The sequence below is a fragment of the Eufriesea mexicana genome, unplaced genomic scaffold, assembly GCF_001483705.2.
Source record: "Eufriesea mexicana isolate 0111107269 unplaced genomic scaffold, ASM148370v2 scaffold794, whole genome shotgun sequence".
Classification (NCBI taxonomy): domain Eukaryota; kingdom Metazoa; phylum Arthropoda; class Insecta; order Hymenoptera; family Apidae; genus Eufriesea; species Eufriesea mexicana.
The window spans coordinates 229,477-252,818 of record NW_016908953.1 but is presented as its reverse complement, the minus strand read 5'-3'; the positions used below and the strand labels follow the sequence as shown (position 1 = coordinate 252,818).

General features: G+C 39.2%; 1 protein-coding gene across 1 annotated transcript in view; it reads left to right on the top strand.

Moving 5' to 3' along the window:
• The window catches only part of LOC108546797 (altered inheritance of mitochondria protein 3), a gene marked incomplete at its 3' end in the record, with an annotated part of 256,093 nt that overhangs the window by 12,128 nt on the left and 220,623 nt on the right, over positions 1–23,342 (top strand). The window contains exon 2 of the mRNA XM_017899055.1: positions 17,397–17,447. Within this exon, the coding sequence (XP_017754544.1) occupies positions 17,397–17,447 (51 nt within the window). The remainder of the gene's footprint in view (positions 1–17,396; positions 17,448–23,342) is intronic.

The following is a 23,342-nucleotide window of genomic DNA, read 5'->3' as shown; positions in this document are numbered from 1 at the left end:
ATTTCTGCGTTCGGAAAATACACGTTTCGAAGGATGAAAAGGAATTATAGATTTCAATTGTATTTTCGTGGAAATAGTATTCAATTTAACAGTACGCGTTCGACTATAGTTGATACGTAATTAATAAATTTGCAATGCGCAGTCTTATTCGCAATTCGCGAATAATGGCTAATCGATCGCTCGCAGACGTTAACGAAGGGAGGTCTATAAATTGCAAATGAGTAATAAAATTCGGTTAATTGGGATATTTGCCGTTTTATCAGCCATAAACTGTTTCCATGAATTTCTTAAACTCGCAGATCCCAGAGGGAAAATAATTTCCTTACTAGTGTGCCATTTTATATGGGGCTAACGCGGGTTTAAATGTACGTTAAAAACGAATTCAGCGCATCCTCGGGACACGGTTAATTATAATTTCTGTTTTCGTTGTGTAACAACCGAGTTATCAGTCGCATTTTATGAATTCGCAGAAAATCCAGTTATTCTCGGGAAACTCGAGCAGAACTTCCTCGCATCTTTCAGGATTATCCTTGCAAATTGAAATTAATGGCCTCCCTAACGCCACGTTCGCTATCCCTCTAGACCGTGTACATCAATTGTTTAAGGCTGTAATGATGGTTCGTGTAAGAAGGAAACCAGCATCCAGCAAACTTCTCGTTTGTTTACAAATTTTCTTCACAACATCGTACTTCACCGGCGAACAATTTTCTGAAATATTTCAGTTCTTTTGTGCCACTGCTGGGCGAGGGAATATTTATGTGCATCTAACTTCCTCTGCATTTCATTGAGAAGTCTAAAAGTCCGCAATATAGTTCCACTTAGAGAACTAAATTTTAAGCCTGCCACACGTCCATTTTCACGCTTCGTATTTTATAAAGGAAAATAAAATAGAAGCGAATTTTCGTGCGTTTAGTAAAGACACGCCATTCGACGATTTTTCAAAGTTTCTATGAAAGAGGATGCCAAAAGGTATCAGCAATTACAAGCAAAGTTCACCGTGTTCACGACTCAAAGGCACCAACGGAAAGTGCTTTTGGTTCCGGGTTCTAAGTCGCGACGATTCGCGGACAAACACTTGGGGGCAACAGCGAAGGCGTAACAAAAACTTTCGACGGTTTTCTGAATGGCAAAATGAAAACTGTCGCCGACGAGGCCGAAAACAATCCGTTCTACGGTCCACAAAAGTCCGAGGTAACAATGGAGACGCGAGAGAGAGCGCCCCCTAGCTAGGTTTGGACGTCTTTGAGCGCTGCAGGACCGTGTGTTTGCATGTCCCACTAAAAATCGTGCCACCCCGGAACGACGAGCCGCGAGTTAATCAGATTTGCCGTACAGCCACGGTTTCTATAACTGCGGATAAAACGGCAGCCCGAATTTGCGGCTGATCCGCAGGAAAAAAGGAGGAACCGGAATAATCACGGAACCGGAAACTGCGGCTCGCGAGTTTAAAACGCACAGCCGCCGTCGCAATCACGTAAAACGACATCAGGCTTGGAAATCTTCCTGTGTTCCGTTCAACTGCTATCAATTACGCGGTTGGCTGTCTTTGTCCTGTTTCATTTCGTTCGAATATTTCAGTTCAGGTGTTTCTACCGCCATTTTATCGAATTATACGAAGAATTATCAAACTTTTATTTCGTTTCGCTGCATATACCAGGAAAAATACTTTTCTCTACTAAATAAATGAAAAATTACAAATGGAAATTTGGGTAATATTGTGTAATTACTGTATACCAATTTCTAGGTGTTTCGACCGAATTCTTCTTTGATAGGAAGATGGCGGACGATGTTCAAGTCCTTTTACAAACGCAAACTAGTTTACCAAAAGTTACGAGATTTTATTAAATATAATACAAGAGTGTCTGTGTTTGTGTTGCCAGTTTCGATTTGTTTCTGTATGAGTTCTCGTGTTTTCCTATTTTTATAAATTCGGATGTTGCTCTGGTTGATTAATGTGTCGTGTAAGTGGTGGTTGCGTTTATCTCCTATTGGTGGCATGTAGTATGGCATGTAGGTATGGAGATCGGTGTTTTTCGGTGTAGGTGGAAGTTCAAACAAATTCGACAAATTTGTTTACCGGTCTTGGGAAAATTAATCTTTTCATTAGGTGTTAGCTTGGATGATATTGAAGAGACTTAGGTATCTTCGAGTCGTAGGATGTTGGTCGTAATGAACTATCGTCCCCTAGACTGGGGCCTTCAGTTTTTAAGGGTGAATGGGGAGAATGGGTATGCCAAAAGTCGAATTTTTCGATGGAGATAAAGATTCAAACGAATTCGGGATAATTGTCGGTTCATCTATTGAGGATTTTCAATCTTTTACTAAACATTAACTCGAGTGATGGTTTGGGAGACCTAGGTGTCCGCGAGTCATGGGGCTCTGGTCGTACAGAAATAAAGCGTTGTCACCTAGACTCGGACCTTCGGTCTTTAAATGTGGATGTGGAAAGGTGGCATATGGAATTCAGGGTTTTTGATGGAGGTAAAGTTTCATATCCACTCGGGATAATTGTTTGTAGATCTATTAATGATTTTCACTATTTTATTAAGGATTAGCTCGAGTGGTATTAGGATGGTAAGGATGTCTGTGAGTCATGGGACGCTGGTAATGAAGGAATAACTTTAGTCTAGGCCTTCGATTTTTGGAAATGACTCAAAGGAATGAACACTAGCTTTGAAATATTCGATTATGACGAGTTGAAAGGATTCCATCGCGAAGCAGAATAGTTCTAAGGGAAATTTTCATTGTATTATTCTGACTCCTCGTATGTAGTTTTGCTACACAGCTAGAAATTATTTCTACGTAATAGGATAAGTAAAATGGTCCTTAATATTTCAGGATCTTGATAATATTTCGATTAGTCTTGCCTAAGATATTCTCTCGTATTACACGAAGATTGAGGATTACTGAGATGACAGCTTGCACGAGCGAGCAATGTTACTCGCGATCGAATTTCTAAATCAAGTAATTCCTCGTCGATAGGGGAAATTGAATAACATTAACTCGGAGAGAAATAAGAAGCACCCGATACTTCTCGGAGCAGCTGAAACAGAGGACGATGAAGAATATTAAATAACGCGATGAATCGAACAGAACCAAGTCGTTTTTCGTTATATTTTCGCGTTTCCACGAGCAGAGAAAAATGCCGCTGCTCACGGCTGATTCATAACAGGAGGTATCACTCGAGGAACGAGATACCTTTAATAAAAATCCAGGCACGTTCACGGATAATCGATAAACTGCATGATTCGATTTGGTTCTAGGATACAATTTCTGAATGTGCTTGAAATCTCATAGCACCTGAACAGTGAGTTATTTGCAATTTAATTATATTATCTCCCGTACGATATATTTACAGAAATTTCATTAAACGGGCTCCCGATAGATAAACCGATACACTCTTATTTATCATCGTGATTGTTTCCCTTGATTTACATCTCGACGCATTACCTGTGAGCAAAATTCGACGCGAGTTTCATTTAACTCTTTGGGGCACCGTGGGATTAAAGAAAAATGTTGAAAGAATGAAATAAGAGGATATATTGAAAAATTGATTATACGTATACTGAAAAACAAATCTCGCTGTTAGGTGACCAAAGTGATAGCATTGTATGTGGAGTTTTCAAACAAAAGTTTCAAAATAGTCGTTTAAGTCGTGGTGGGTTTAGTACTAACTCTTTGGGGCACGCTGGGATTGAAAGTGTCCCACCTTTTTGATGCATCGTAATGCATGGTGTGACATTTTTAGTCCCACCTCGAAATATTGCAGTAGCTGTACGTACATAGGTTCATATTTCGTCTTATTTACGTAAAGCAGTTGGTAATACCTTCGATAAATATTGCAAATATGTTCGCCTGTGTTGGCAACATTCGACCTGCCAGTAGAGATTCATCAATTGTTGCAAGTGAAAGATTTGTTGCGATGTAATTCCTTTATTAGCAAAGATGTGCCAATTTTGTTTAATTTAAAACGCAATTAAATGCCTATGCAACATGGGTCTATTTTATTATCTGAAATCCTGTGCCGCAAAGAGTGAAACGTATCAGTCTTTGTTTCAATTCGCACGAAATCGGTCACTCTTTCTTCTAATACCTTTGCGTCTTTTTCGTTTCGTTTCATCGGTATCAGTTCTAGAGCCTCAACCGCCGTTTAGACGGACAATCTCAAGAGAATAAACACTCATGGCTGTAAAGGAAGATACGGAACGGAGGACGCTGGGAGCGCGAGTATTAGCGGTCGAAATAGGATTCCCCGGGTAAGATACGAAATCTCATTTTCTTCGCGACCGATACAATTATCCCGGATACTTCGACAACGACTAAAAAATTTACGAGCAGCAGAGGCAACTGCGGTCGAGGATGCAGTGGAAAATGGGATACGGTGGAGGAGGCGTAGAGATCGAAAGTTGGGAGCGTGCACGTAGCGTGCGAGGGAACGTGTCTCCCCCGAGTACAGTGATTCGCTTCTACCCGGCGAGCCGCCATCTTGTTACCGCTCCGCCATTTTGTCGAGCGGACGAACGAAACGAAATGGGTGGAATGCGTCTACCGATCGTTATCATTGATTCGTCGTGGTGAACTTGGAGTACCGTTCTGATCGGCTGCAATATATTAATTGAGCTTTCATTGTTAGCCGACTCGGTGTAAAATATCCGCGTGGGGTTTTAACACGCTCGTCGATATGCCGCTCCAGTCTTTTCCGCTTTTTCCGCTTTTCGATTATCGAACGGTCGTTTGGTCGCTTTCGAAACACTAACTACCATTCGCTGTTTCACGGTATTCCACTCGGTGAGGTTTATTTTGGACATCTCGCTGGACGAGATCAACGTGCATCGTCTATAAAGTTTGTTGGAATGATCCATAGCAATGAAAGGTTAATGTCAGGTACCAGGCATTGCGGGCCAATAGCTGATATTAGGTTTTAAGGACCTGTCATCGTATCGGTGTCGTAGGGTCTTCTGTCGTTCTGTCAAAAGCTCTCTGTTTCTAAAGTTCAGCTCCAAATTTGTCACGTCGAACACATGGCAATGCAATGGACTTTTATTTATTTGTATTTTTGCGTGTGTATGTTTCCCTATTAATACATTTTATATATTCTTCATTATACAACTGCATGCTGTTAGATCCCTGCATATCATAATAAACTTCATATTTCCAACTAAATTTCGACAAAATTGATGAATACATGCTCGTCGGATAAAGCTTGTCGCGTTATATGTATCGCCCATTACGAGTTGTAACCACGGTTGAGCTTGGTACTCGTCGCATTTTGCCGAATTTCAACATCGATCTCGTCGTTCCTCCGTCACGAGCATAAAGCGTGACGAACCTATGGGTGCAGGTAGCGGATAACATTCTTTTTCTACTTTCGCGAGTTTGAGATTTCTTCTGCAGCGTTGACTTTGCGGCGGATTTTAAAGGAATTCCCGGCGGAATTCGAGGTATCCTCGATGGTCGACTAGGTGGGCTCGAAGTACGGAACAATTTAGCGAAAGCCCTAGCTGTGGCTGCGCGAGGGTTCGGTCGGTCTGACGGATAATTATTTTGGGTATCGTGATTCGCGATTCCATCTGTTCCCCGCGGATTTGTTTCTTCCTCCGTTGTATTTTTCCCGCATTAGTTTCGAATTCCTGCGAAAAACGCAGAAATACCTTTCTCGCCATATTTTTTTTGCGTGACGCTTGTTACGGAACCGTGATAAAAAGTGGAAAAGTAAAATTAAATGCCCGTTATCGGATGTCCCTTGTTCGTTTTGTTCGTTGGAAATAGATTCGCAAAACGGGAATTTTTTCGCTGCGCGTAAGATCAAACAGAAAAAGATCAAATAGAACGCATGATGCTGCCCCTTATCTTTTTCTATTTTCCATTTTTGATTGCGTCAGGTACGCCGATGCATGTAAAAAAGGGTATGCCGTTGGCAGTAAATCGATATTACTTTTTTGGATCCTGCAAAAAAATGTCAAACCTGACTACCAAATACCGTGTGACAAATGGAATAATCGTAAAGTATTTCCACTAATTTCGTCCGTGTGCTTTTTTCAGTTTTATAAAGACACGCCGCGCCACGAGCGTAATTACGTGTGGCTCAAATTTGAAAATGAATTGAAATTGGGAAACGAAAATTAAAATTTAATCAGCTACGGTTAGCAGGTGAGATGCAAGTAATTTCGGCGTGAATAATTAACAACGTCGATTACAGTTATAGCACTTAGTTAATCAGTTTTGCCATACATTAAACGCGGCCACTTGTAATTTTCCAACGTATTTTACGTGTCTTCCTTTGAGATAAATTAAATACTAGGAATAATCTCTGACATTTAAAAAATATTTGTTAATTTCGTAATTCGCAACGTAATAAGCAATTCATAAAATTTATATGGTATGAGGAAAATCGATAACGCTGATAAAAATTTGGATACTGGAGGCTTAATAATAATTATTAACAAAGTTGGTAATTAGATAAGAAGTTGATAGTTGAAATAAGCTTAATGAATTCGATGATGAAGTTAATAATAAATATATCACGAAAATATACGAGCAGGGTGAATAAGAGTCCTTTCCTACCCTTATTAATAAAAGTAACGAATGATACGCGTATATTAAATGAAACGAAGCTACATCGTATCAAGCCAGACTCGAATGACTCAGAGTTAGTAATTTCCTCGTTACCTCTCACTTCCTTCGTATTTCTATAATTATCGTTCGCGATATAATGAATTTCCAAGAGTGGAGGAGGTGAGAGGGAGAAAACAGTGACAAGTTTTTCATGTGTCACGTAATGATTATATAACCAGCGAACGTTTTCATCGTTTCAAAATGAAATTTTCTTCCGATTGCGCGTGGAAAAAATTGTATTAAATTTGAGGTACGAAGAAATCGATTCATCCCGAAACGATTGATTTCGTTGTTTAATTTTTCAACGGGACACGGGTTAAATTTACCTTTTTGCGATTTCGTTTTGGTAAAAGCGGAAGATCCGAACGATAAAATGGTGGTATTTCGTTTAAAAAAGAAAGGGAAAGAAAATTTCCATATCCCATCGTTCCCACATTTGTTATTTCTTAACAAATTCGTGGAGGTCCAATTATCGCGAACAAATACGCGAAATTATAACACTGTACGAATAAAACTAACTGCAACAAATCTGCGAGGCAGTTCAACAAATATTCGCGTCGTAGTTGCATAAAGTGTAACGAGATTTATTTATGATTACAAAGGTAATCAGTACAGAATTAATTAAGCAGCAATTTCCTCTATATTCTAGCCAATATTTCTCTGTTGGTTTTTCCTCAAATTTCAATAGGAATCTGCGTGTAATTCTCCGTTCGAAATTAGACCAGCCTGACAGAGTAATTAATATTCGCTGAATTTCAATATTATCGATTACAGGAGAAAATAAAATGGTTCCATTTCAGCGAAATGAATTCGGTTGACGCGAATAAAGCCTAGTAACATCTTCCTCTGCCGCGAAATCCTTTTACCGATCCATGAATACTCCATTTCTGCAACGTTACTAATAAGCTGGCGAATTAGGATGATCGTTATATTCTCCCAATTACCAATTTTTCGGCTAACCTCTAAATTTCGAGAATATCGACTGATTTTCGGTAAAATAAAAATTGAAATATAATAAAAATAGGAAGGATGGAAATATTATTTATTCCTCTGATTTTCTTCTAACGATACGTGTATGTTGAATTATTTTTCTCTTCTCTACGTATCTCTGTATTTCATTTTCAAAGAAGTCTCATTCCAGATGTACTGTATCGAAGTTGATCATTGGAAAAAACGAGAAATGCAGTCGTTCGTTCGATAACTTGTAATAAAATACCTTTGTTATATTTCTGCATAAATTAGGGGTTGTTTCCAGCGTGCACCACCTTCCCATTTTCCTTTGATGTGAACTAAGAACCCCTATTAATTTCATCGAACATCAGACGAGATCGGTACGTCTATAATTAAACTGGAAATTATCTACGCTAGAAATGATAGATTAAATATTTCACATTACCAAACTATGCTTGAAATTTGAACACAATTGATCGTGAGATTCCTCCAGAAATTTAAATATCGTAGAAAATATATTTCTATATCGAAAACCTTTTTGAGTCAAAATTCTATATTAGTTTCTATAAAATATATTTTCCTTCTTCAAGAAAAAAGCGAGCGAGCTCTGTTTTAAATATTCTGCACTATAAAATTATGCTTAAAATTTTGACACAGTCGATCATGAGATTCTTCAACAAATTTAAATATCGTAGAAAATAAGTTTCAATATCCAAAACCTTTTGAGTCAAAATTCGATATTAGTTATTATAAAATATATTTTTCTATTTTTAAGGAAAAAGGGAGCGAGCTGTGTTTTAAATATTCTGCACTACCAAACTAAGCTTAAAATTTTAACACGGTCGATCGTGAGATTCTTCAAAAAATTTAAATATCGTAGAAAATAAATTTCAATATCCAAAACCTTTTGAGTCAAAATTCGATATTAGTTATTATAAAATATATTTCCCTATTTTTAAGAAGAAAGGGAGCAAGCTCTGTTTTTTCCCAATTTTCAATTACTATCATGACATCATTTGATCTCTGGTTTTTCCAGTTCCTAATGACACTTTGGTACAGTTGAATGGCAAGATTCCGGACTGCCGTAGATCAGAGGAAAGTGAAAACGTTCACGCCGCTAATGAGATTCGGGAAAAACTCGAACGTGACCGCAATTTTTCCCGGCTATCAACCCAGCAATAACATTCGATTCGGTTTCAGCTACTCTCGCTTAGAATTGAATATCAGTCTAACTCCGGCTCGCGATTGCACAAAGCGTCCTGGGTGATTGTATAATTATTCGAATGGCACGTCGCAGAAGGTGGCCGAGTGCTTCCTCCGCGAAGTGGGATTCTCATTTCCTTTGTACGTGACCGACCAATGGATTTTTCACTTACTCCTACCACCGGCCACGATCGTGCCACGTTTCATTCCAATAAATTGATTTGTTTTCAATTCCACTCGGCTTGGATCCGACGCGAATTAATAGTTACCTAGCCAACGAGCAGGGATAACAATTTTTGACTGGTTGATCGGTAAACCGATCACGTGATCACGAAAATGGACCGTTCTCTTAAAGTCTATTCGCGAAGTTATTTATGTCCAAAAATTGTTTCTCCATTAGCTGGATCTTTGTTAACATTGGGAATACGAAATAGGTAAACTAGATAAGTGTGGAAAATGAAGATTTTTGATATTGATCAAAAATACACGAGTGTTCGTATTAACTTCGTCCAATTTTATTTTAATATAAAAATTTCTAATTTCGATTCTAATTTTAATTTAATATAAAAATAACGTCGTTCTGACACCGGTAGCAGAAACCACTGTACGAAATTTATAATTTACATCCTTTTCCTCTGAAAAATAATTTTTCACCCTTGTTAGTACTCGCATCGAAACCCTACAATTAGGAACACGTGGGCAGGTAGAATTTCTTTCGAGTTTTCTGAGGTTCCTTTAAGTATCAAATGGTATGCAAGAAACTCCTTATTCGAAGTAGCTTTCAAGCATTTCTTAACACGAGTGTGCAAGATCTCATCCGGTTGTATTGCTCGAGGAAGAATATTTCTAAAAGAATCTATATATTCTCATTTGCTTTTTATACCTTCGGGATGTTGAAAGACTGAAATAATTAATTTATCAGGTAAAAGAACACTCACGTGTATTTTACATATATAAGATACACGTAAATTTTCTTTTACCTGATAAATTAATTATTTCGCAATAATTGCTTGGTAATTTGTTACACTTTAACACTAGAACTACCAACCCAGTCGGAATGACTGGTCCCAGAATTTTCCTTTTTGCAATCACCGAACACATATACCTGCTTTAAGAATAAAGTTGGTATCAACTCATATTAAGAAAACTGTAATCAATATGTTCACTCGTATTCATCGTACCGCTGAAATTACTATAATCTGTGCACGTTATAGTTAGGTACCCATTAAAGATCGGTGGTTCTAGTGTTAAGCAGGAGTTTACTCCTATTTCTTCTATTTTACATATTATAAGATAGAAGAAAGAGGAATTAACTCCTGCTTAAAGTGCAATAAATTACCAATCATTTATTGCGAAAATACATGGAAATATAAATCAGAAATATTTTCATCCATTCGCAGTGAGATTACCCTCGCAGACACCTCGAAAATCAAGTGTACCGGTACCTTAAGTACAATTCGAGCAAATCATGGTCCTTGAATGAAACGGTCTCGCGCAGACATCGAATTCTCGCGAAGCTTTCATCTTCTTGCCGACCATCTGGATTAATTATTTGTTCCTCGGACGTTGCACGACGGCGATTCGGGATGCGACCCGGATTTCGACGATTAAACGGGCGATGAAAAGCGGGCCCGAAGGAGGCGAGAAGAAAAATGGCAACGGCGAGAAGAGGCGGCGGGGGTGAGAAAACAGAGGAGAAGAATCGGGCAACTTAAAGGAACCGGACCGGTGAACAATTATCGGAACTGGGTCGAGCTACTCTGGAATATTATCCGTTGGCCGAGAACCGAGACAACTCGATAGAAAACTCCTAGCAATTACCGATACGGACGACGGGTCGCTGCTGCTGCCAAATTCTCGGCCGACTCGCTCGAGCAAGAAACAGCGAAGTTTGATTAAACTTCCGGCTCGTTTGTGTCTCGCCCGGCCATGCTGCAAGATTACACGTGCTTTTTTATCCCGCCACCGATTTTTTCCCGGCTTACCTCTCCGGAATTCCGTGAATCTTCGCGGGATTGCTCGTAGACGAGTCGATGCCGACGAGTTTCGCTCGACCACGGGATCGTCGCGTTTATTTAACGAGCCGACGCGATCAACTCGACGAGCTGATCGTAGCCGAAACTACCTAGGGAATGATCGAATCTCCGCTGAAGAAATTTTCCGCCAGGATGGAAATCGATTTTCTACGCCGATTTTTTCTCGGAATTTTCAATGCGGATAAACATCCGCCGACTGAGATTAACGGGAATGATTTAATGGCACCCGAAGCCCTCGATTTCGTTCACAAATGAAGTCCCGGAAACGGGGGTAATAGAGACAAATTGCCACCCATCTGGAGAAATTAATGCCCCGAGTGTGCTGCTTAATGTCGAGAACGTGAGATGGGGCTTTAAGGCAACTCGATTTCTCAAGTTTTCTTACTCGCCGGCTAGTTATTTCACTGCAAGAGTGCATCTGGAATCGCGGTGTTGCGTAATTCGTAGTGGAGATGTCGGTAAACGAAGGAACAGGTTATTACAGTTGACGTATTATTCGAACGTGTTTGTCCGTCTGGTGAAAAGTACGTTTCGAGTCAATGTTTCGCAAATTTCTACAGTTTAGAGGCTATACAGCTCGTTGGATATCGTAGGATTACATAGATTGAATATGGACGCTGTGCGTTCAGCCAGTTAATAACTACTTTTATGGAGCCATCCGGTTCGCCTTGACTGACGACCGCCATGATCACAGTCAGAATCGTTAGAATTACACGCACGATTTCTTCCTTTTACGATAACGACTGGTGATGATCATTCCGCGAGCATACCTCGATAAACCATACTTATAGCGCAACCATTCCTTTACGCGATGTTTCCATGTACCATACTGTGTATGTAGTTTATGGTCCGATGTCGGGCCCCATCGTCGCGAGGCTGGATTCTATCGTCGAAGGTTTAATTAGCGTTTAACCGTACCTGAGAAGCGTGATGGCGTGGGAAATTAATCGCTGAAAGATTCCTGGGAATTGTATCGTCTTTGTATTATATTATATTTATTTCTAATAATTGCAATACTGAAAAATTAGCCATTCGTCTAAATATTTTCTTAACACTTTCACTATCATTCGACTAATCAAATTCCATAAACGTACATTGTGATATATTACGTTAACGTAATTAGAGATATAAACTAACAAATTTTCATCATTGCAATTGTTTTAAATTACAGAAATTACAATTTCTCGCGTCTTACACGTACGTCAATCGCGTTGTTTATGGCGATTAAAATAGACAATATCACAGGTGAATGTGTGAATATAGAAATATTTTCCAACAATAAGATATCAATTTTTATTGCTCGTCTGTTTAACACTTTGACTGCCGCGTACCTTTTATATGACACGCTCAGGGTGCCACGATAAAATTTCCATCATTCTTACTATATAATGACAAATTATGAAACAATATGGCAAGGAAAAAAAATGGTGCAAATTATTAATGTCTTCTATTTATTAACGTTGTTCAAGTTTTCGAAAAGTGGTTAGGATAAAACAAATATAAATTCAAGAAATTAGTATCCCCGTGCACTAATTGGCCACTGGTAACCATAATGGCTCCACTGAGGAGACGAGCGCTGGTCACTGATGACCACCATGGCAATCATCGTGTTAACCGAGTGATAAATTTTGTTGTAAATCATTGTCGATTGTTTATTGTTTCCTTTCCTATTATTCGGTAATTGGAAAGTGAATGAAGTACAAATGTACTATAGAGATGCTACGTTACAAACATACAGGGTTGCTTTTGTGACTGTGTTTCGCGTAGATTTCGGGTATCGACGGAACCGCAGTTCGCGTTCATAAACACCGTCCAATTCGTTTTATCACTTTCAACGTTCGACACGTGCATGAAACATTGTTTCGGACGTGGCTTAACGAACTGGCTTCGTGAGAGGCATAGCTTAAAGAGCAAAAAAAAAAGTTGTTTAGGTAGCATTGTGACGCGAAATACAATTATCAATCTGGGAGATTAATCTCTTCTATATGAATTTGAAAATACTATCGAAATTGGAATTCCGTTCGGAACGGAACGCATTCATCCGACGACGTTCGATACACGAACGACGCATAATGTGGAAATGAAAAATCGCGCGAGGAAAAATTTTTTGATAAAACGGTAAAAAATTGTCGATAGCCGGTGTGACACAAAATTTTGCGCGAGTCTTTGGAGAATTTTTTAGGATATATAGAATTGGATAATTTGCAATGATTTAACGCGTGCAAATTATCGAGACACGTAGCGTTATAGGGGGTTAATACGAATTTAACATTAATTATAAAATAATATCGTTAAAATCGTATACTTTCTGATCTTCGTATTCGGCGAAATTTTAATTAAGTCACCGAATAAAATAATTTCACGAAGCACGAGATCACGTGAAAATTACTCGAAATGGGAACACGTGTTGGTGAAAAGCATACACGACGTTCTAATAGTTTTGAAGTATCGTGAAATCTGTGTAAAGTAATTCAGCAAATGGGTAACCGGAAATACAGGGCCGAGCTCTGAAGATAACAGTTGCTGCGGTTGAGTTTGCGACATTTCGGCCAATGGGGACGTGTCGAGAAGGACTAGTGTTATTCGCGCTATGCCGAACCATCGGAGTAATTGGACTAATTACCGGACGCAATTATCCGGAATTAATCGAGATAAACCGCTTAATTAGCACCACGTTCGTTGTTCCTCGGTATACTACTCGTATACTACTCGTATGCTACTCGTCGTTGATTTTCAACTGCCGCGAGATATGCTAAACAGACTGCCAGTCTTCCTCCCTGTACCCTTTTCGTAATCAGTTTCATCTAAGGTGTTAGAATTCTCTATTAGAGTTCTGTATTAGAGTTCTCTAGCGGAACGAAATGCAAACTCGAAATCAACCCTTCGATCGCACGAAGCTTTGCAAAATTTTCGCATTGTGGCAACACGTCGGGAACATCTCTGAAGTAACACGGTTGCCCGTTCCGAAATTACAAGTTGGAAATACGGTAATTTCATTCCAAATACAACTTCGGATACATCACTGTACCTTAAACTTCACTTCCACTGTTCCGGCTGCAAAATCACGGAACCGAGCTCGAATTTACAGACAAGATTAACACGTCGGACGAATTTTCTGTATATCACTGACGTTCCTGCGAAATACGTGGCAATACATGTACGAAAATTAAATTGTTTGAACAGTTTGTTGATGTATCTTCGTCGCTACGATATTAGAAATTTCCATGAAAAATATAATCGGCAATATTGTCACTAAATATCGCACATTAAATGGCTGTCTTGAGATAAGGAGTATTTTAGTTTGATTTTTTGAAGATTTTGCGAGGCTGAAACAGATAATTTAATATTTGGCACCGCGATGAGTATTTCAAAAATTATCCAAGAAACAATAAATATCGATTTTTTCAGTATTTACGAAAACTGAGACTGCGATTTTTTCCAATATTTCTATCAACCGCGAGGTATAGTGTTCACCTTCCCTAGTAAAATCAAATTTGATTTTTAATCGATTGAATTCTTTTTTCCGCTATATTTTTATACTGCTATGAAGTTACATTAATTTTTTTCTGGGTTTAAAAAAGTATTCGAAAGACTGTAATTATACTTGCAATATTTTTTTCAATGGCCTCGTGTAGTATCATTCTTCTCCTGTAGGATCAAATTTGATTTATAATCATAGGACTAATTTTTCCTGAAATATACTATTTTATCGATAATCATTCTACCATTTAACTATAATCAGTAACAATCGCAATGATTGTTAATTAATTATAAAGGAAATATGTCACTTACTCCACGATTTAAAGATAACAATAATTATTTTTAAGCGTGTAAAAATAATAATAGCTCCAAATTTCGTGTAAAAGATTTCCCAAACGAAGAAATAAGGAATCTTCACGACATATTGAAATAACCCAATATTCAAACTCCACGTCTCGCTTCTATTACTATTCATCATCATCATGGTGTAAACGAAAATATACTCCTACCATGGCATGCATAGTCAATCACGGCGTTAATTAAAATCGGCGAGTCCGTGGAAGAAATCGGTGAAGTACCGTATGAAGCGTGGTTTCGAGACAAATCTCGAGAATTCTGTAATTAACACGGGCTGAGCCAACGAGCAAGACTGATCGAATTAAAATCGTCACTCGATTTCCGGGCGTGCTTAGCCCGCCTCGTCATCAGATGGAACAGGTTCACGTGCCGAGTTTCCCGCGGTTGTTGGTTAACGACACTACCCCCTGTCCGATTGGCCAATTAAGATTTACGCGTTTCCAGCAATGACGGCTCGACACGACGATACTGTGCGATTCGACAGTTTCCGCGAATTTATCGTTTTATCGTTTGTTTCTATGCCAGCCAGATACCGCGTGCAGCGACGAGCCGCCTTCCCCTGCTGAAATTTATTTGCTTCCAGGGAAACAACATTCCGAACGCCATAAAGGAGCACGACAGCAACTGCCACCCCTCTGTGGTCATGCACGAGCTATATATTCCTTTCACTCTTTAAACATTCAAGTCGGCGATTTATTCGATATAATTCTGCTCGATGCTCACGGGCTGATGCGGAAGAGCATCGTTTGCGATAGGTTAGGGATGATCGTGTGGGATTAGGTTTGGGTTAGGTGCCATCCTGTTCGTGTATAAGGTTTTGGATATTTAGTGGATTAAATATTTAGGTTGATATTGTATAGGAAAAATGAAATTTTTATTAGATTATTTGTTAAACACCATTTGTGCACATAATTATGAAAGTGGTCTAAGTCGTCAGTTTAAGGGGAATGATTTTATTATTTATTTTACGTTGAATTCATTTATATCACGATAGAATATATTTATTTTCTATAAAACAGTGAAAAATTGAATCGTTAAAACGAGTTTGTAGCTTTATCGCAATTAATTTTATAATTTATGGCGTATTTAAAGACCGAGGCTTTTAATGTTTCAAAAGCAAACGTAAGTGACTTTGATTGTTTGTAGCTTTATCGCAATTAATTTTATAATTTATGACGTATTTAAAGACCGAGGCTTTTAATGTTTCAGAAGCAAACGTAAGTGACTTAGACCAATTTCATAGTCATCAGCACATTTGCTCTTGGAAGAAGATTGTTTCTTTAATTATTGCAATTTTATGGTTAATTCTTTTATTATGGTTTTATTTTGAATTTAAGATAGAGATTGTTATTATTCGGATTTTTGATACGTTTACTTTGGATCTAGATTTGCAACGCTATTATTTAACGCAGATTTGGGTTACGTACGAAAGGAAACATTCGCGAGGTATTGCAATTTTGCTTTTAAATGGAACTCGATGAATAATGGTAGGAGCATGAAAGCATTTCGACGGAAGCTGAAAATATTTGTGTAACATATTTGCAGAACAGTAGTCGTTTTAGACGAAAATGTCTCTGGCCTTCCGCTGTATAGCATTCTGAAAATGTTTCGAACCTTCTCTTTTCTATCTGTGTTCGTGCATGCTTCGTTTATCGAATGGGAGTTTCTCCTGGATGCATCGAAAAGGTATAAAACCGGTGAAAATTAGAGTTCGGAGGTATTATCGCTAATATTATTCCAACTCCGATGCATGATTATTGTTACTATATTTTTAATCGTGTGACAAATCTCGTTATGAGTTTTACACCGATTGTGATCTCAATGCTTATATTTGAGTGGTTACTATATCTACAGAGCTCTTGAAATGGGGGAAAAGATTTTAATTAAGTACCCTGTTCCTTCTAGAGCTTCAATTATATTATAATTTATTCTATAAATAAATATCAATACAATTTCTGTTTTCCAATGAAAGAAATACAAGTATAGTTTTAATCAAAAGCTTCTCATTGTCTCTGCTCCTAATATCTCCCTATAAGCAATTAAATTTAACATTACTATAGTACTCTTGACAAGAAGCTGTTAGCAAAACTGAATAATACTTATTCTTTCATTATCTTCTCCTTGGCAATATATTAAGGTATTAACGCCTTTGTTTACAAAATCGTGTGAGACTCGTGAGATGGCTATCGGGTCAAACGTAAATATCACGGGCGAGAGACGTGATTTGTAGATGGGGTACCATTTTCCCCGATATCTTTCTACCTCAGTTACGTGTTATTTTTCGCAACATTCTATGTGGCTACATGTGTGACCAATTGTGCTCTTGATCATGACACGTGTCATCGAAACTTAAGTCCTAAGGCAATGTCCTAAACCCATTTAACATTCCTGTTTTGTGTCTATATTATAGTACTATACACTTCCAAAAAATTATAATAATTTAAAACAATTTCGTATTATTGTGTCTGGCCGAAAATTTCTTGCCAGAGGTACTTCTTGCCTCTCTACTGTCAACAGCTTCTGCTACCCTACCTTTTAAAATCCCTTCTCCATTAACACTCGAGCCCACTTCCTCGTCAAGTCAGTCTCGCCGAATTCTCGGAACATCTTCGTATGACACCCTTTATCCACACCGCGGCAGACATAATTAAGGCATCGAATATTAGCGAGAGCCACGAGCAGTCCGTCCTAATTACCGTCGCAAGACGTATTAATTAACCTTATTGACCGTGACGTTCTCTATTACTGTTACAGAGCAACAGGAGCCAGCCAGCCATCGGACTGAAGCAGACACCGAAGGCGCGGGTAAGTTTTTCCACTCTTGATACTCATCCCCTTCTGCCGTGTTGCTTTTTGCCACGCGGTGGCGAAATTCAAATAGCGGCTGTCCGTGGCAACGATCTAGCTCCGAACTAGTTAATCCAGGGCTCGTTAGAACCCTGATCGATGCCCACCGACCGAGTTCTCCGTGCCTCCAAACAACTTTTCCACCCCCTGCAGCCTCCTCCGGCTTCTTCGACCTGGAGAAGCTGCAACTGGCGTACCCTTTCTCTCTCGCGTTCTCTCCTTCGACGTGTACCCGCGTGGTACATCTTCGCCGGGCAGCCAACCGCGAAATCGGCTGGGAGGGAACGGGACACGTATAATTTTACGACTTTAGTTTTCGGCGATCCTCGAGCCCGTGCCGAGGGTCGTCGCGACGCTCGCTCGTAATTTACGACCGTCAAATCGCGTGTCGTGGATTTAAAACCGGGTATTACTTTGTAGTTTGTCCCTTCAATGGGGTTGCACGATGCTCCTTCGGCCCGGGGTTTATGGCGCGTGCAGATGCGTGGCAATCTTGAGGGTTGGTTTTCGTTTCGAATGTATCTGTTAATCGCTCCTGTTGTTATTCCAGGGACACGCGACTCGTAATTCTCTGACGATTTCTCATTTCACCGTTTAATGATGGATGCTATTTAATTAACTTTATTTACCTTGTTATCCTCTTGCATAGTATCGGAATATGTGTAATATAAAGGGATACCGTGAGGTATCAATTAACGAAAGGCACTATTTCGGGATTCGACGAGCTTTATTATGCAAAAGGGGGGACTGTGCCGTGAACATTGTGCCACTCTTCGGAAGAGGTCTATAACGCTTTCTAGTCGCCAATGAACTGATTTTTTCCTAGCACAAACGTCGTGGTCCACGTCGTTTCGACATTTCCACTTCATTTCCAGAGTCATGGGGCACTGGTCGTAAAGACACGAACCAGACCATCATTGACTCGGGACCCTCGATGACGCTAATAGGAATTTACGTAATATGAAGGAATATCGTGTGGTATCAATAAACGAAAGGCACTATTTCGGGATTTGACGAGCTTTATTATGTGAAAGGGGGCTGTTTCGTGGTCCACGTGTCCGTGAGTCATGGGGCGCTGGTCGTAAAGACATGAACCCAAACCCTCTAAGGACCCTAAGACCTAAAGACCCTCATTAACTCGATCGACTATGGATTCGTTCCTACAAATGTATAGGACGATACATCTGAAACTGACTATCTGAATAATTCCCTTAATTTTTGTAACAAAAATATTATCGAATAAGGTTAATCTTGCGAGGGTCATACAATGCTAGGTTAATAATTGTTTCGCAAATGCAGATATATAAGAGATATAAAAATGGAACCTGTTTTCCCATTTGGGTATGCCGATATCGACAGACGAAATTCGTGTAAACAACCGAACGATGTGACCGTTGTGAAACCCGACGAGACTAGGAAAAATGAAATTGTGCCCGAAATTAAAAGCGACGTCCTCTAATAGCCGAACACAGTGAAAATTTAGAAAAATCCGGCATCGAAACGGGGCAACGTCGAATCGAATTTCGCGGAAACGAAGGTTGCGGAATCCCGTTGCCAGCGAACCGTTGATAATGTTCGTTAAGTTGGAGCAAACGATCCGTGCAGGAACGACTGGTTTTTCGTTTAAAGACGCGCCGTACCGGCGTGGCGCGATCGTTCGGGGTCGTAACATTACGCGGAATTCCGCTCGTGTTGGAGACAACTGGCAAGAGGACGCGTACGAGCGAACAAAGCCACTAAATGACATACTCTAACCAGGTGTACGTGACGGGGGCGCTCGGTTTTAATCCCCACTGGGCCTACTTATTTCACCAGACAGACGGGGACAGAGTGGAACAAAGGGTAAAGGTCGGATATCTCTGTCCGTGGGTGGAAAAATCGCGTGGAAAACGAACGAGACGGAGCGACGGAAACGAGCGATGGCTGTTCGTTACGTCTGTTCGGGGTACACGGGAGACGTTAATATCGCGGATAAGTTATTAATTTTCCGCTTGATCGATGATCGAGGTCGTCGAACGGGAGAAATACGCTTCCTCGGCGAGGGACCATTAATTGCGAGAAGAGTTTCACGAAGCTTCGCGTTGCACGCGCTGCGCGCCTTTTTTTAAACCGTGAAATCTATGGGCGGAGCAGGTAGAGACAGCCTCGTTCCATTTGCTATGGCAAATTACACCGTTCCAGCGTGGTGTCGGAGTTTTTGGTGTTACGCGTTCGGTGTATCGGAGAAAGTCTTTTTTTCCCTTTTTTCGCCTTCTTTTTTTCTTTTTTTTTTTTTTTTTACTTTTCACTTTTCACCCGGTTCCTGCCTTTTAATCTTCCGCTCATCGCGCAAAGGCTTTGACACAACAGGCAGCAGCGAAACGGCATCGATCGGCCTTGTGTAACGCGAATTTCAATAACTATTTGACGAACGCTTCGCTGTAAATTGTTGCTCGGAAAGATCGATAATTTGGAGCATCGAATCTTTTGAACGTATACCATTTTGGAGCATTGAATCTTTTGAACGTATACCGTATACTGTATCGATGAATAGGTATATGTGTACGCATATATTTGAGGGTCTGCATTAGCATGAAGAGAAAAGAAAGAATCGGCGGTCCGAAATGGCATCGATGCTGCGACTAGATTGCTTCGTTTCGCGTCCAAGAAGCATAAATTTCAATTCGATGACAAAATTGCTGGGATGGCACATATTTGCCGCAATGGGGAAAAATCGATGCACCTTTCGGGGTTAACACGTTCGACTTTCCAATGGAATCGCTCGCCCTGTTGGAATATTTCCCCCGTTTAACTTAAACGAGGATTAAATTCTTCTATGTTATCCTCCATCTTGGAAAATATTCCCTGCGCGTGTTTTAAGCTTAGAAGAATACCCCGACAACTAAAATTTACAAAGTATAAAAATTAATGCGGTATAACCACCCTTATTTGAACTAATTGCTAGAAGAAAATAGCACTCAGGAAATAATATTGAAATACAAGAATATTAGAATAAAAGCGATATTACTATAAGATGTACAGCAAATGTAGACTTCGAGACGAAACTAAACGATATATTGTACTTTTTTCATCCGCCAAAAAATACCTCGACAGCTGAAATTTACAGAGCTTGAAAATTAATACGTCATCACTATCCTTATATGAATTAATTACTGGAAGAAAATAATATTTAGGAAGCAATATTAAAATGCAATAATATTAGAAGAATTTTATTAGAAAAGAGTTATTTTAAATTTAAAAATATTAGAAAAATATTAGTAAAAAGCTTTTTACTACACCCCATATTACTATAGGGTGTAAAGTAAATGTATACTTCGGGACGAAACCGAACGATCCATTTTACTTTTTTCATCCCCAAAAAGTTTCGTAACAGTGATAAATTAGAGTACATCGGGCTGGACGTATTTCGTAAATTCAGAAAAATAGAAAACAAAGGATTCGTATCGCACACGCCTGTGATCCCGATTAACCGCGAATAAAGACCAGTCTGGAAATTAAATTAAATGGCGGATGACCTACTCAATTTCCCCGATCCGTCCAATCCATCATCCCTTAAACGAATATAATGATCGATGTCTCGATAACACCGCGGTTCCCAATTTCGACGTGGCGCGATAAAAGCGATCATCTGGATCATTCGGGTGCACGAAATCATCTGTCGTTATCACGAGTGACCAAGTAGACTCGGTTCATTTTTCTCCGACGGGGTGTTCCCGAGTCCGAATGACGCGTTCCGATCGTTACCTGGTCCCGAACGCTTCGCAGTCGTCGTGTAAATGAAAGCCGAAGGAACCGGAAGAGGAACGCGAACGGTAACGTCTGCGGAACGACGTGAAATCGCGCGGTCCAATTTCGCGAGATTGCTTGCCGAGGCGACTCGTCGGGAGGACCATCCTCTTGGAAAAGAGCTTCTTCGAGGCACGAGGGTGCTCGTATTTTTTCCTCTCCCTCCCTTATCGTGAAAAAGAAACGCGACCTTCCTTCCAGGGTTAGGGAACGCGCAGCCAATTCTACGATAGTCTGTCAGATGCAATTTGCACCGACTACTCGTATCCTGCTGTGCATTACCTTTAATGTTACATTCTCCCCGACTGCGTTGCATACGACCTGCATTTGATTTTTCATGGTTGGGTACGGGGACGTCGGATGATTATGATAACTGTTGTGAGCAAAATATTCTTAGTCGTGATGTCTGATTTCTGATTTATCAGCCATTTGTGATTTTCTCTGAGCTCCACAAGTTGTGTATGATAATTAAAGTAGACGATATCAGAGGTGGATGTGTGACGAATAGAAATATTTTTCAGAAATGAGATTTCAATTTTTATTGCTTGTCTGTTTAACACTTTGACTGCCATGCAATTTTTATGTGGTACGTTTTGGGGGCCATGATAAAGTTTCCATTATTCTTAAGATATAATGACGAATTATCGAACAATATGGCAAAAACAATTATTAATGTTTTGTATTCAGAGTTCTCTGTTTATTTACGTTGTTCAAATTTTCAAATAATGGTGAGAATAAAAGAAATATAAATTTAAAAAATTAGTATTGCCGGACACTGGTGACCATCATGGCCCCACTGAGAACACAAGCACCGATCAAGGATGTCCATCATGGCAGTCAACGTGTTAATGTAGTTATATAGAGTTCTAATTTATTTTTACAAATCTTTTAATTCTTTGCAGTTAGAATCGCGTGACAGTGATGGTGGTGGTACTGTGGATCACCGGATTTACAGTGTCTATTTAGAAAAATTAGGAAATAGTATAAAAATTTAAGATTGCGTATATCGAGTACTGTAATTTGGAATTTTTTAATTGTTATATATCAAATTTTCTGTCTTCTTTTTTCATTTTTATTCAAAGTGATCGTGATAGGAGATCGAAGTGAGAAATTGATTTAATATTCTCTTTAAGTTTATACCTCCGTATAATTTTTAGCGTAAACTGACAGACTTGAACGAGAATCAGGAGATTCATTAATCGTGCCAATTTATGTCCTTATTTCCAACAATTTCGCTTTGACCGATAATTTAATGAAGCCTTACCTGCCAGATTATTTCCTCGCAAATAATGGCGCAGCGCTTGGTGTAATTAAATTAAGGAAATTTCGTAATTAAGAGGAATTCAGAAGCCGTAGGAAATGTAATCCAGTTGAAAGGGAATGAAGATTTATAATTGTCAAAGATGTGCAACGAGGATAAGCGAAAGTTCGCTTCCTCTTCAACGACATTTAATAATCGCTATTATGGAAACATTTACAGCTCCCTTTTCCTCCCTTTCTCTCCTACTGTTAGTTCATAATAACTTATTGATTCGCGAGAATCAAAATTCCCTTTTTCATTACCTTTAACCTTGACTGCCATACACATTTTATATGATACGCTCAGGGGGCCAAGATAAATTTTTCATTATTTTTAGAATATAATAACGACTTATCAAACAATATGGCAAAGAAAGAAAAATGGTGAAAGTTATTAATATTTTCTATTGAAAGTTCTCTATTTATTTACGTTCTTCAAATATTCAAAAATTGGTTAGAATAGAACAAATATAAATTTAAAAAATTAGTTTAATTATCGCCGAGCACTGGTGACCACCATAGCCCCCCTGAGGAGGCAAACGCCGGTCATTGATGACTACCATAGCAGTCAATGTGTTAATTAATTTTACTTGACGAATTATGAATCGACCTATAGTTAAAATCCTCTGATTTCTAAATTGAAAAGAACGTTCGATGTTGCATGGATCCTTTTTCTGTTCTCCCGTAATAAACTTTATACCTATTTATCGAAATTTAATTCCATTTCGCTGCCTCTAATTATTCCATTTTAATGACTTTGAACGCGAC